At 49.8% G+C, this 15,394-nt stretch overlaps 1 protein-coding gene across 1 annotated transcript; it reads left to right on the top strand.

Moving 5' to 3' along the window:
- Nucleotides 1-3,878: 3,878 nt before the first annotated feature.
- Nucleotides 3,879-11,323, top strand: dselb (dermatan sulfate epimerase like b). Its single transcript, XM_085939719.1, has one exon. The coding sequence runs from the start codon at nt 6,278-6,280 to the stop codon at nt 9,872-9,874; it is 3,597 nt and encodes a 1,198-aa protein (XP_085795845.1). The 5' UTR covers nt 3,879-6,277; the 3' UTR covers nt 9,875-11,323.
- Nucleotides 11,324-15,394: the final 4,071 nt, after the last annotated feature.

Below are 15,394 nucleotides of genomic sequence, written 5' to 3'. Positions count from 1 at the left end.
CTTGCGTTCCGTTCCACCTCTCTTGTCCCCCGCATGGAATCGAATCCGGCCTGAGTGGATCCCCGTGTCTTCTCTCAGCATGTGCTGCTCATCCGACGGGAAAAAAAAATCCATCCGCTTTGAAGGTCACCGGCTCCAGAACGGAGGCCGCGTGAGCAAATGGACGTGGGGCTAGCGCGCTGACCCGCCAACGTGACGGATCCGTGCGTTCGGCCTTTCTCGCGGTGATAAAAAAAAAAAAGCCAATATCGGAGCGCTGCACTCAGGAAGAAAAGCTGACCGGTTTCGAAAGAAGGCAACAGATTGCAACCTCGCCAGTGAGCCGTGCACCAACGCGTGTCGACCGCAGCCGAGCCTTCGGGGCCCATCGGCCGATCTCCGGCTTGGATGCAAACGTGTGTGTGTGTTTGTGTGTGCGGCCTGGCAGGGATGCACGGCTCAACAACTGGCAGCGCGCGGAGCCAACTGTGAGCGTGCACTCGGCGATAAGCGTCCACAGGAAACGCTGGCGACCGAGCGGCATTTTGGCTGAAGGTCCGGCCGGCGTCTCCATCGCAGCCATTTGAGCTCCATTTTTGTTGCTTACAAATGCGAGGCTGTGCAAATGTGCTGTCTTGAAACCTCCTGTCACTGCTCTATTTTTGTTTCACCTCGCTAGCATCGGGGTTTCAGGCGAGTTCAGCTAAGCTAGCCCGTAAAGAAGTCCACTTGTATTTTCTAACGACACAAGCCCTCAAAGAAGACGAAGCGGTAGGACAAGCAAGGCTAGCATGTCAACTTAAGTTCTTACCTGTTCAATTATTCCACACGGAGCTTGACATTTTGACCATGAGGCGAGCGGCGGTCCGGCGAGTACCCCGAGGGAGGGCAGAGTGATGAATGATGGATGGCGGCAAAAAGCCCAGCTAGAGGTAAAAGGTGGAGATGAATCAAAGACTTCACCCCGACCGAAGCGCCTAACGCCAGGTGGGCTCTGATCTCAGATTGTTTAAGAACTTTTCCTTCCAAATGAATGTTGTTTATTATTCATGGACCTGACTCGAGATATAAAATTTGGATAAAAGTATGAACAAGTCCGGATAAAACAGCAGCTCCTCTTCTCGGAAAGATTCTGGCCTCTTCATCGAGAGAAAATCAGCATTGTTAGCTTGGCGTTTGAAAAATCAATGACAACGGGGGGGAACTCAGCTAGCGATGATCACGTTAACAGCCCAAACAGCATGAAAGACACGCGGTGAATAAAAGAACGACGATCGCAATCTGGAAAACACAACAATTCCCATCGCAGTCTTTTGAAGAAGAGTCGCCGTGTCGTTGAACGTTAGGTATCGCATCGGTGCACAACAATCTTTTTAAGTGTCGCCCAAAGGCCTGGCGCTCTAGGAGGTTTGTCGCACTCGACGGGGATTCCCGGCGGCGCTAAAAAGCACAGCGAAAAGTGTCACACACACACACGTGCAAAGAAGCACGAGCGCAATATGGAGGTGGAGCCGAGCCAAGCTCCCACCGAGCCCATCTGATCCGTGAGCCTTTAAACACGGCAATTACCGCCGCCCGTCGTCTGGGCCTGACAGCAATTTCGTTTTTATTCTTTAGCAAATCAGCAACAGGAACCGCACCGCGCTTTCCGGGGATGGTTTGGAGTGTCGATCTCCCGCGGTGTCGAGGAAAATGAGAGTGGAAGGCGAGCCGGGCTTATGCCAACATCTCATCAGCCTTGCACAAAGTTGCGTTCAAACTCGGTGGTTGTGTTGCATTCAATCGCTTGTTCGGAAAAAAAAAAAAAAACGTGGAGGACAACATGGCAGTAGTGACCTCAGATCAATCATTGTTACATTGACAAAAGTGTGTAAGGGGAGGAGGGCGATCAGGGACAATCCAGGCTAACATTTTTTTCTTCTGTATCTTGGCATTCTGAATGGATTCTTATTTGAGAAGTTTTCATTATAGTTGAAATATTTTCTACGTCCATTTTATTACACTCATCTTTTCCTTGTTTTTTCATTGTAAAAATTAAAATCCTTCAGTAAAGGTCAACGACTCGACACTGCTTCTCACAGATGGCGTCGATCGGGACTTGAGACCTTAGTGTGCTTTTGAATCGTTCATTTTCCCCCCCACGAGTGGGAATTCGGTTCTTCCCATCCGGTCGACCGACAATTTGTTCGTACGCTCGAAAGGGCGTTGCGGCCGCCCCTAAGCTGCTCCTAATTGATGTCCATGAATCAAATCCGCGGCGAAGGATGAGCTTATCAGTCAGGAGGCGTGACCTCCAAGCCCAAGGAATAAGAAACGAGCGGCAGTATGCTGGCTTAGCGGAATGCGCGATATGCTAATGCTGTCCGCCCACGTGCGCAAAACATAACAACGGCGGCTAATGGAAGATGGGCAAGATCGATGCTAGCGACCCTCACTCGCTTTCGGGACGGATATTTGATGCCGGCCATTAAAAGACGATCTTGTCGTCAAAGCTCATTCATGGAAAAGAACAATAACTCGCACGCGCAAAAGGAAATGTCACAAATGGATTTAGCTGATTTTTGAAGGACTCGTGAGAAAGACAAGGGCGGTTTCTATTTCTGACGTTGACGACATCTACGTACGGCTCAGTTAGCGGTTGGGACAATGTTGTGTACTTTATCATTATCATAAAAAAAAAAAAAAAGACATCTCTGTCGTAGCAAGGACACTTCCTTGTGAACCAACTGGGTCGTCGCTGGTACAAAAGGAACAGAATTTCCTAGGAGAATAACGACACGGTCTTAGTACAAAACAACTCATACAAGTCATACTTTTTCACTCAATCATTTATTACAAAATTGAAATGACTATATTCATTTCTTCTACGTTCTTTGCTACAATGCCGTCACTTTTCCGTATAATTACCGTTCATAATATTTTCAGATGTCAGCGTAAGGATTTTTCTCCTGCGGCTAAAGTTAGCCCGAAACTTCGGAATGAATTAAAAATTAGGAGGGGGAATTGATTTGAAGTCCCGGAAAGGCAATTGCACTTTCTGCCGAGGACAATCTGGCCCGCTCATAATTCCATTTTTTCCATCAAAGTGCATTTTAATCTTGCCTAGGAATCCACTCAGTCGTCCTTATCGTTTATTGGATTCTCGCCCGAGCAAGTTGAAAACTCCAACACTGATGGATTCCCGTGAAAAGCAGAACGCTTACTCTGCATAATGATTTGCTAATATTGCTAATCTTATTATGCGCCTCTTAAGCAACTAGCCGCTTTTAGACTTTGGGAATAATTCTGCCTTTTGGCCGGTCGGCGGAGGTGAAAGCCAATCCGATCGTTAGCTTAATAGCGTCACCTTTAAACGATTTTGAATGCGACCGCATTGCTATTCTACTCATGGCAAAGAATCGAGACTTACCGAGTCGCCCTCTGATAGCTTTTCTCGCCGTTGTTTTTCTGTGAACTGCGGGTGAACTTGTGCGTTTGTTTACGTTTTTTCAGGAAGCCCAAATAATCTCATGAATTTATGCAACGTGGCGTTCGTCGAAGGAATAAGACAGACTGCTTCCTTTTGTTAATTTTATTTGTACTTGGTAAAATAACACAGGAAGGTTTTGTTAGTTGATTCAGACCAAATACTGTAAATGCGCCGAACTTTTTTTTTTTCCAGCTGTGTTTTTTTTTTTGCTGTTTTCTAACCATGGCAAGTTGGGCAATTTTTTTCCCCCCGTGAACCTGCATCTCTCTTCAAAATTCAAATGATCCTCCGGGATGCCAAATTTAGCTCTTTGAAATATTCATGCCGTGTTTCCCAGCTTGTCGGGTTTACCTCAGAGAGAGGGTAGAAGAGTGCACGGAGGAGGAGGGGGGGGGGGGGGGGGGGGGGGGGTTACAGGTTAGTGTTTCCAACAGACCCTTGCTAGTTAATTTTTCATGTGCTGAGCTGAAGGCAGTCGATCTTCCCACGGAGCCCAAACTTGCCCATTACCCTCATGAGCGATGCTAAATGAGGACCAGGGCGTAATTGTATCTCGCCCATCGATTAATTGACCGATTGACTGACTGATTGACTGACAGGTGCCACTGGGCGGGTATATTCTGTTTGCTACTCAAACAATGTTAAATGGTAACGTACCACAACAGGATTGTTATGCATATGACCAGATAGTATTTGTTCTGTTTTTTCCCCCGTGTACTCTGATTAACAAATCAGTTTTGCTATATATAGATTCATGCTCAGGGTGGCCTTCAGTGCAAAATGTTTTGTGCCCTGAATTCCCATTTGTGTATTTCGGGGTGTGTTGAATGGAGGATCTCCTCAAGCAGGGCTTTGTTTGCTAATCTCTAACTGATAAGACTTTGACGAGTGACAGGCAGGTCGTAGCCGTGAGCCTCAAAGCCGTCGCGATGCTTTACCGGCAACGTTGGCCGCAGGGCGAGATTGGAGACTCTTCCAGAGAATTCTCTGTGAGGGGCGTGAAGAGTTGGCGGTGGTCTTTCAAGAATGTCTCGCCCCCTTTGCACCCAGCGTGTCGTATTTTTAATAAGGGCAGCCGCTGTCCGCGCACGCTTGGAGCAGCACCCCCCAATCGTGTCCCCGGAGTCCACCAGCCTCTCTTCTCTCGTTAGCGCCGTCGGTCGCCAGGCAACCGTCACCCGCCGCAAGTAAAGTATGCGAGTCGCGCGACCGAGGCGGACGTCTGTCTGAGGGCTGGGGCTAATCGAAGCGTACCGGTCGAACTCCGGCTCGCCTTTGACGAACCGTGACGGCACAGCGCCAACTTGAACTGGATTTGGTGCGCTGTCGACAGCCAGTTGGAAAGTCCACCCCCAAAAATTGCTTCCGGAACAGGATGTAGTGAATAATCGATCGTATTTGTCACGGTGAAGCAGCATGTGGCTCATTACCCAAGGTCATTTGCCGATGCTCTGTTCCAAGTCACTGTACACGCGTTTGTCCTTACAAAAGTGGGACAGCAGTCATCGGCTTCGCTCGTTTCGCCGTTCAGCTTTGTGCCTTCGCAGCATTGCAGATTTTTTTTTTTCTTTTGATCGTAAGCCTTCAGTCGATTCTAGATGAGAAAACTTTTGGAATATTTTTCCTTGTTCAAAATAATGACCAGTGACAAACCTAAGTAGAATTGAACTGTTTTTGTCACATTGCACCACTTGAATGCTGTTTTCTGTATTTCACCATTGTGATGTGATTCTTGCTAAAGTCAAACTTTTTTTTTTTTTTTTTATCATATTTACAAATTAGTGTTTCAATTGAGAAACGCCCCTTAAGCCTGTGTTCTTCGATTTAGATTGAAAGGCTTCGTTCATGCTTCAAAATGTTATGGCACCTAAAATATATGGATGCCTCCACAATAATATAATGCTGAATAGCTTTCACACTCAGAAACTATATTTGACCACCACTTGTTTGATTCCCCGACTTAATACTCACGGCTCACACGCGAGCACGAACACGAGGAGGTGCGAGAGGGTGAGAGAGCGAGTTGGCTCCTTTAACCACAGCGCCCTCTAGCGCCTACCCTGCGCATGATTTTCCAGCAGCTCCGCTCGCCCGGAAAACAATCACAGTGTCGAACAGTGAGAGAACGACGACGACGCGGATTGCGCACACATGTCTGAGTGTGTGCGCGCGCGTTATGACACGCCAGCACACGTCGACACAACACCTTAGCTGTGTGCGCGCGGATCTCCTGGAATAGTCATCATCGGCTGCTACCGCCACCACCTCCTCCTCATCCTCCTCTTGGGAAGCTTGATTCGCTGCGCACAATGTGGAAAAAAATGCCCGTGAATACTTGAGGAGTGACGACAACTTTCCTCCCATTTCGGACCCGGAGAGGAGGAGTTGGAACGAGTGAGGGAGAAAGGAAGGAGAAGAAGGGTGGGGGGCGCTTCTGCTGCGATCTGTCCGTCCGTCCGCTCTGCCCCCCGCCGCCTGGAGCTGTGCAGCCCGGGCTAAACGCGAGCGATGTGGCCCGCGGAGGAGCGTCGCTCGCCGCGGTGGAGCTCCACGGATGCTGCGGATCGGTCGGGCTCCTGGCGGTGCCTTTGTGGACCGGACACCGACTGGGGCTAACGGACTGGAGGTTTTTCTCTGTGTGGGACTGATGGAAACATGGAAGGCAGGTTTTTTTTTTTGCGTTCTAAGACATGTTTCTTCACTACCCGTGTGCAGATGTGTGGAAAGTGCACTCAAGTTTTTTTTTTTTTTTTGTTGGCGTTCCTGGACTTAACGATGGGATATTCCATTTTTTTCTAAAAGGAGTATTTTTAAGCGTTGAACCTCATCATGGCGCTTAACTGGGCTGTCTTTCTCATCCAACTCTGGGCAGTGGGAGCAACATTCTCGGGGGTCCCGAACGTCACAGACGGAGACATTTTCTCGGACGACATGCTACAGGTCCAACTCGCTGGTGAGCGAGTAGCTGAGCAGCAGGCGGGTTTTTCCCACCCGGGTCTCTATTTCGGCCCGGGGGACGTACCGCAAATGAGACAAAGGTCCTCGGGTAGCCACGGCCACATATATAAAGTCATTCGTGCGGCAGCGCTCACCATGCTTTCCAACGCTCCTTCTTACCTCCCGCCTGCCAAGCACGAGGAGTTTTCAAGCAAGTGGAACGAGATTTACGGGAACAACCTGCCTCCCCTGGCACTCTACTGCCTGCTGTGCCCTGAGGACTTGGCCGCCCTGCAGTTCCTCATCAAATTTATGGACAGGATGGCCGAGTACCCAAACTGGAAGGTAACCAGCGCGCCCCACGATGAGGTCCCAATCGCTCACTCCCTGACCGGCTTCGCCACGGCCTACGACTTCGTTTATGCCTACCTGGACGTACGGCGGAGAGACGTTTACCTCAAGAAGATCCGCTCGCAGACGGCAGCTCTTTACGCCTTCTCCAAGTACAGGGGCTGGGGCGGGCAGTACCTCCACAATCACCAGACCACCAACGTAATGGCCTTCCTGACCGGGGCCATCGTGGCGGGGTCTCGCAACGACCCGGAGTCCATGCTTTGGAAACAAGTGGCGGTAAACTACATGGAGAAAACCATGTTCCTGCTCAACCACGTGGTGGACGGCACGCTGGACGAGGGGGTGGCGTACGGGAGCTACACGGCCAAGTCCATCACGCAGTACGTCTTCTTGGCGCAGCGGCACTTTGGCATCGACAACACGCAGAACAACTGGCTGCGAGCGCACTTTTGGTTCTACTACGCCACGCTGCTGCCCGGCTTCCAGAGGTCGGTGGGCATCGCCGACTCCAACTACAACTGGTTCTACGGTCCCGAGAGCCAGCTGGTGTTCCTCGACGCCTTTGTCCTGAGGAACGGCGCGGGGAACTGGTTGGCTCAGCAGATCCGCAAGCACCGACCCAAAGACGGCCCCATGGGCCAGTCGTCGGCACAGCGCTGGGCCACGCTGCACACCGAGTACATCTGGTACGACGCTCGGCTCGCCCCCCAGTCCCCCCTCGGTTTCGGCAGAGCTGCCATGCACATCTTCTCGAACTGGGGCGTGGTGACCTATGGGGCCGGGCTGCCTAGCGGCCAGGGAAACACTTTTGTTTCCTTCAAGTCTGGCAAGCTGGGTGGCCGCGCGGTCTTCGACATTGTCCACGAGAAACCGTACTCGTGGGTGCACGGTTGGAATAGTTTCAACCCGGGTCACGAGCACCCGGACCAGAACTCTTTTACCTTTGCTCCTAACGGCCAGGTGTTTGTGTCAGAAGCACTTTATGGGCCAAAGTTGAGCTACCTTAACAACGTACTGGTGTTTGGTCCATCCCCTACCAGCCAATGTAACGCTCCGTGGGAGGGGCAGCTCGGCGAGTGTGTCAAGTGGCTGCGTTGGAGGGACGAGGGGGTGGGCGACACCAGCGGCGAGGTGATCGTGGCGGCGTCCCACGGCGACGCCATGTTCGCCAGCGGGGAAGCCGTATCGGCGTACTCGCCTGCCATGAGGCTGAAGAGCGTGTACAGAGCTCTGCTCTTGCTCAACTCCCAAACACTTGTGGTGCTCGATCACGTGGAGAAGGCGGCCGACTCGCCCGTCAGGTCGCTCAGCGCCTTCTTCCACAATCTGGACATCGACTTCAAATACGTTCCCTTCCGGTTCATGGAGCGCTATAATGGCGCCATGATGGACGTGTGGGACGCGCACTATAAAATGTTTTGGTTCGACAGCAAGGGGAATAGTCCGGAAACCCGCATCCAAGAGGCGGAACAGGCGGCCGAGTTTAAAAAGAGGTGGACTCAATATGTTAACGTAACTTTCCCGATAACGGACGCCGTCAGCAGGACAGCTTACGTGTTCCACGGGCCGTACGTCAAAGTGTCCAACTCTAAGTTCATAGATAGCAGCACGAACGGCGTCAGGCTCTCGTTGACTATTAACGACACGGAGACCATTGTGTCCATTGCGACAAATTATAAAGACATCGGGGCGAGGTCGACGTATCTCGGCTACGGCGGCCACTGTAAGGTGGAGGATCCGTATCGAATCACCCGATTCGGCCTGGGGACGCAGGCGGCCTCCAAAGAGACGAGCGACGACAATCAACTCTTTGACTTTGCCTTCACGCTCAACGCCATGGCGGCCCTGAGCCTTTGCGCGGTTGCCGCTTTACTCGCCATGCAGAGGAAGTTTTACGACGTGTGCTTCAGGCTACGGCGGCTCACGCGCTACGCCCTGCTCGCCATCCTCTTCCTGTGGATAGGCGGCCTGCTCTTAGTGTCCAACAGCTGCGATCGGCTCCTCTGCGGGGTCAAATGGAAAAGCAGAGTCGAGCCGCGAGTCCGGCCGCAAGAGCGGCGCCAGGTCGCCCTGCCCACCGTCCTCATCACGTCTCTGCCCGGCTCGGGGGCGGAGATCCTCAAGCACCTTTTCTACAACAGCTCAGACTTTATTTACATCAGGGTGCCCACGGAGCACTTGGACATCCCCGAGACCGAGTTTGAGTTTGACTCTCTGGTGGACGCCTGCGAGTGGTCCCGCTCGTTGGCCGAGCAGGGCCGATTCAGAATGATCCGAGGCTGGCTCCACTCGCTGGTCTACAACACCAAGCTGCACCTGCAGAACATTCAGCTGGCGGAGGAGGACTGGGCTCGGCCGCCCCAAAAAGAAGACTCCGAGAAGCGGTCCCGGCGGGGGCAGCCGTCGGCCGCGCCGAAGGGCAAGCCGCGAGCCGGCGCCGACCGAGACGTGGAGTACATCCGGGAGCTGAGACGCCACGTGGCTCGCTACCCAAACAGCCGTGTTGTTTTCAACATGCGAAGCGGCAGCTGGGCGCTGAAGCTTCCGTTTATCCGGGAAGTTTTGGGACCTTCCCTGAAAAGCCTCTACGTGGTGAGGGACCCGCGAGCGTGGATTTATCTCATGTTGTACAACAGCCGGCCCAGCTTGTACTCCCTGAAGAATATCCCTCAGCACCTTTCCTTGATATTCAAGGAGGGCACCGTCAAGGACGGCTGCCCGAGCGTAGCGCCGGAATTCCACGCTCTCCGAAGACTGCTGGCCCGGGAGGAGAGCGACCCGGTGTCAATACTGGCCCACTTGTGGCTCGCCCACACCGCCGCAGTGCTGCGGGTCAGCCGCAGCCTCCCGGAGGACTCCTACCTCCAAGTGCGCTTCGAGGACGTGGTCAACTCCCCGCAGGAGACGGCGCAGGGAATCCACTCCTTCCTGGGGGTGCCGGTGTCCCCCGCTGCCCTCAACCAGCTGGCCTTCACCACCTCCACCAACTTGTACAGCCTGCAGTACGAAGGCGACATCTCTCCGGCCAACATCGCCGCGTGGCGGAGCAAAATGCCGCGGCGGGACGTGAGGCTGGTGGAGGACATCTGCGGGGGGTTGATGGAGAGCTTGGGCTACAGCCGTTTGCCCGGCTGACTCTGCACTGCTGTTCTCCTTGTTTGCACTGATTTGAAACTCATCAACAGGTGTGTCCTCACAAATGGGGGCATTTTATATATAAAATGGATCTGCTCGGGTTTATTGTTTCATGCTTACTGAGTGGAGACGCACGCCCTAAAAGTCGTATCGGTTCTCCTTGTGAATCTTAGTAAGAAAGGACTGGTTCGGAGTCCTCAATCTGTGATGTCAGCATTTATTTTTTTATGCTGCTGAAGGAGATGTTGTGTTTGAAGGGGGATGAAACTATTTATTGACTCTTTGTGGTTCTTTTCTCTTGTCAAGTTTGCATTGTTGGAGATCTTTTGGTGTCCTAAAAAAAAAAAGACTGTCAGATTGGCGGAATCAGATATTGGATAAAAGCTTGGTGTCTGGAAAAAAACTCAAGTAGTAGATTCCAAAAAATGAAGCTACCTTGCCAGAGACCCGTTGCTTTGTCACACTTGAAGATCTCTGAGGCCTCTTTCTGCTCTCTGAACCAGATCCGCTTCCCTTTAAAAATAGGCATTGTTTTTTTGGTTTATTTGAAGATGTCACTACTGTTTGCACACTTTTCACTCTATTTGGGGCACTATTGATGTACGTGCATCCTCCCATCATGGCTTAAGAACGTTTGAAGTGTTTGTGAGTTCCAAAGATGTGTGTGTGCTGTGGATATGATTAGCATTCCAACTCCCACTGGCGTTTATTGAATTAGATCAGAGGAAAGTGTTTAATGGGGGATCAGAAAAAAAATATAGAAAAAGGGAGCGTGTCGCTGTCAGCCGTGACACTTTTCCCGTCAAAGCAATTTTCCTCGCCCACTCCCGCCCCCCCCCCCCTCATATTAATCTGCAAAATGTCACAAACGAGGGAAACGGTTTCCATTTTTCTGCCTCGGTCAATCAGACATCTAATGATGCACTGAGGAGTGGAGGAGGGGTGCGCTCTCATCGCCGTCACTTTCAAACCTGCGATTGATACGGCGCGGCCTTCCATTGCAATTGTTGTCTTCTCAAAGGTCTTGTAAAGGAAATAAAAAAAAAATGAAAGCACCATTACAGTGTCTGGCAGCAGTCCTTTTTTTTTTTTTTTTTGAAAGCACAAAATGTCGACAGTTTACGAGCCACACTCGCAAAAAGGTGCTTCAACTGTTTTGGGTCGCCTGGAACTTTTCAACTCAGAATGTGGAAAAAGCCTGAAACTGGCTAAATGTTCAAGCTAAACAAATACATTCATTTGTTGTCTTCATGGAAGGCAGACAAAAGTTAACTTGGTAGTTGGTGGAAAGCACCTCAGGCAAATAGTTCCCCTGACTAGCTCAACTTGTTTAAACAAGTTGAATGTTTTTTCAATTATTTTTTTTTTTTTGGTTTGATGTCATGCGAGAGGGAGCGCCTTCAACTGTCACACTGTAGCTCTTCTGTAACCTTCACTTAAAAACTTTTATTAATGCCAATGATTTACTTTTTCACATATAAAGTTAACAATGCTTTTTATATTGTTGTGTGAGAGAGACAGAGTGAGGGTTAGGGTGGAGGGAGGGAGGGAGGGAGGGAGGGAGGGAGGGAGAGAGAGAGAGAGAGAGAGAGAGAGAGAGAGAGAGAGATTTTAGGGTTTATCCAGTTGTCTTGACAGAACCATTGGTGGACAGAAACCAGGTTCGAGTCCCCCTAGTGGCGACCTGAGATCTATTCTCCTGTCAGGATGTTCAGTTCCAGACAGCAATTTCACTTTTGAAAGGAGACATCACAGCAATGACAAGGGATATTGATCTTTATCTTCTTTTTCTTTCTCCCTTTTGTTCTCCTCGCGCAAGCAGATGGCGAGGCTCTCGGCTCATATGCTTCTTCTGCTTCGGGATCTCCACTCCCGGCCTGCTTGGCAAATTATATAGTTGCTGCAGACGTAGTGTCATTTTTTTTTTTTGTTGCATTTTTTTCCCATGCAATACGTTTGAGAATTCTGCCCAGCAACCGTACAAACATTAAGAAAAAGTTGAGCTTTTTTGAAAATTTGACTTTAGGTGTCAAGTTAATACCGCCGCTGCCATCTTTGACAATTCACAAGCGGTGACATTACCTTAACGAAAGCATTGACAAATGGGACGCTCCCCACCGCCCCGCCCACCCCCCTCCGGCCCTGGTGCCTCATTAAATGTCCGCGCAAGAGCGACCAGGCTGCAGGGGTGATGCATTATTGATGAGACGGCGTGATTAATTGAAAATATCCTCCTCTGCAGAAGCAGCAGGGGTGTGTGTGTGTGTGTGCACACGTGAGCGCAGGCGTTAGGTTTAAGTGGCTCGGCTTTGGCAGGGAACAACTTAATCGTTTTGCTTCATTGTTATTCCGCGCACAGGGAGCCCGCCCGCCTGATTGACTGTACTCGCAATCCCATTGTGAATATACTTCTAAGGGCAGCGAGGCCGAGGCCATCGCTGCAACGCCGGCCGGCTGCTTTTAGCCAACGACGCAAAGTAACAACAATAAACGTGGGCGCGCTCGGGAGTCACGTAATGAGTCCCTCCAATTTAACGAGTCGCTATCGTTGGCACTCCCTGGAGACGCCGCACGTTGAACATGTCACGACTGGCTTCTAAAAGGTATCAAGTACTTTTTCTTACGGTGGGAAAAACCCCAAGACTGATTCTCGCCATTCTTAATGCGCTTCCGCAAAAAGCCAAGTCGAGGTCGATGGGCGCCACGGGCGACGCCCACCCGTTTGCGCTCTTAACGACCGAGACATTATTATAATAACGTAACTCGTTAAAGTGTTTCCGGCCTTCGGTGGCAACTGCAGCCTCGTCTTTTTTTTTCGCTCCGCCTTTCTGTTCTGCGCGGCGCTTCGTGCCGTTGACCTTGTCGTCGCTCGAATGCTCATTGAAATCAGTTTCATTTGAATACGCTTGATGCTGAAATCAAAATAGTTTGAAATCAGTTCTGCAGCTCCGTGTCCGTTTTTTTACAAGGCGGCGCTTGTATAAATGTACGCTAAGCTGCTTAGCCCGCGGCCCCAGAGACAAGCAATTAGCCGTTCCTAAATGCCCTGAATTAACGACATTGGATTTTATGTGTCTTAAACAAAGAGCAAGCAAGTCCTTTGTCCCGGCCCGCCTTCGCTCATCAATGGCTTTTTTACGACGCTCGCCTTTGGAGATTGTTTGCTCGCCGCCGCCGTGCCGTTTGCCCTTCAACTGGAAACTTTACACAATTTAATTTCGCTGGCTCGATAAAGGCTGCGCGCGTATCGTCTTTTCTTGACACTTCCCGTATTTTCTCTTCAAGGACAAGCTAGTGCGATAAAGAAAAGGAAGAAAATAACCCCCCAAAAAGAAAAAAAAAAAAAACATTCTCAGTTCGGCTTCAGAACCGCTCCAACTCTGTGGAAATAAATAAGAGACTGTGATGAATTAGCATAAATAAAGCAAAGATGCTTTATTCTCCTCACTTTTATTTCATTTGTTTCTCTCCCTTCGCTGGTCTTGTGCTAATTTGTTCCAAGGTCTTATAATTCAATTTCTGGATTTGATGTCATCTTTGATTTTTTTTCTTCCCGCCTGATGGCTGCGCCAGCGCTTGGCAGACATAACATCAATATCAGCCCAGTTAGCAATGTTTTCTTTGCCGGCTGTGCCATTTTAGCATGAACGCTCGTCGGGGTTATTGGCAACGCCGCCGCCGCGCTAATACTTGGCGGGCAGGCAGGCAAGTCCAAAGACGTTCTCATTTAGCGCAAGCCAATATTTGTGCAAGTGATTGACAAGGCACATGTTAAATAATCAATCAGCCTGTTAATTGTGCCACGCAGAACCTCGTTTTACTCGCCATGTCTGAAGGGAATGCAACACTTCACAGATGTCAAATTTCCGCCAGGCAAGCAAAGTAAAGAGCAAGCGAACGATTTTTAACTGGAGGATTAGCACATTAGTGGAAATAATGATGGCAAACACGTGAAATATATGCACCGCTCACTCTTACATCACACGTAATAGTCAACGATAGAATTAGTTAGCCGCTGTGTAGAATTGAGTATAGCATAAAAAATAGCTAGCATGTGTAAATGCAAAGCCGCTTATGTCAACATCATTTTCCTGCAAGTGAAATGAGCGCTTGTGCTCGCGTCCCCTAAAATCATTTTGTCATCTTTCTCTCAAATTGCCTCCCTGATGGCTGACGAGCAATCAATAGAAACTATTTTGGGGGGGGATCGTGACGAGCATCCCGCCGCGCTAACGTTTGCCTGTCAGCGAGGCAGGATGACGCACCGAGCCTTTAAGTGGCTCTTCTTTGTCTTTCACGCAGACAAAAAAAAAAAAAAAAAACTTGAATTTCCCCAGTTTTTTTTTTTTTTGTGAGTCACTCTATCCACGTTCGCATAAAATGACTGGAGAGGTCACTCGCAAGCTGAGGGGAAAAAAAAAAACAAGATGTCAGAGAGGCAAACAACAGGCTGGCTCATCTCAGTGCAGTACGTCGGCGATGACACTACAGCGGGCACCGAGATGAAAAGAAAGCAAACCTTTGGTTGCAAATGTGTCGATTTGTGCCGTCAATCATCCTCCACCTATCAATAAAACGTCCGTTCCCGCCTGAGCCGACGGCTGTGGTTAAGTCGTCGATGGTGACGCGCTTTGGAGGTGTAATGTCTACAAATCAAATAATTGCCTCTGCCAGCCGAGGGAGGTGGCTCCCCTGAAGTTTTTAATCAGGCTGTGATATTGAACTGCTGGAGTTGTAATTAAAAAAATGGAGCGGCGAGTAAGCGACAGCCACACGCACGCACGATTGGCGCGTTCCTTATTTAAAATGGAAATAGCTTTCTCCCCCACCCACCCATCCACCCACCGTCAAACAACGGGATTACTGAAATCAAAAGATCACCCCATGAATAAAATATGATCAGATCAGGAGAAGGAATTTGTGCACATCATTTTTTTTTTGTGCTTTAAAGATGCTTATAAAAGTTCCTTTATTTTTTATATTATTTTGCGGCCGCGCTTGCAAAGTTTGTCACCGAATCTGAAGCTCCCCGGGGGGGGCTCCTTTGACCAACTCGACGACTGTCCCCGATGGCTCCCGTCACAAAAACGCCGAGAGGTTAGCACCAATGTCAAAAGTGAGCTCCGGTTACAGGCACCGTTAAATATTTAAAGGCGTTGCTGAAGATGGATACGGTCGCAATGGAGACACCTTGTCAACAAGAGCTGTTCATTTTTCTCTCCATTTTTTCCATTCAAAGACCGGATCACAATACAGTCGATAAATGGATCGTGATTGACGTCTCTCGATGACCAGGGCGGCCTAGGAGAGAATTTGTGGACAAAACATTTAGGCAGCCAATCGGTGTGTCGAAAACAATTTGGCGCAAGGATTGTTTAGACTTACGTGAAAATCCCATATTTGCATTGAAAATTAACAACACATCGACTCCCTTAGTAAAGTTCAAAAAGATGGAAAAAAAAAAAGCCCCGGCCTCATTGATGTCTCGATCAATAATGCAGGAGACCAAAAAAAAAAAGC

The sequence above is a fragment of the Syngnathus leptorhynchus genome, chromosome 19, assembly GCF_054491065.1.
Source record: "Syngnathus leptorhynchus isolate UIUO chromosome 19, UIUO_Slep, whole genome shotgun sequence".
Classification (NCBI taxonomy): domain Eukaryota; kingdom Metazoa; phylum Chordata; class Actinopteri; order Syngnathiformes; family Syngnathidae; genus Syngnathus; species Syngnathus leptorhynchus.
The sequence above is the reverse complement of the archived record's forward strand: the minus strand, read 5'-3'. Positions and strand labels throughout refer to the sequence as shown.

Excerpts from the sequence above, each read along its gene's own strand:
- dselb (XM_085939719.1), top strand. The coding sequence starts at position 6,278 with ATGGCGCTTAACTGGGCTGTCTTTCTCATCCAACTCTGGGCAGTGGGA.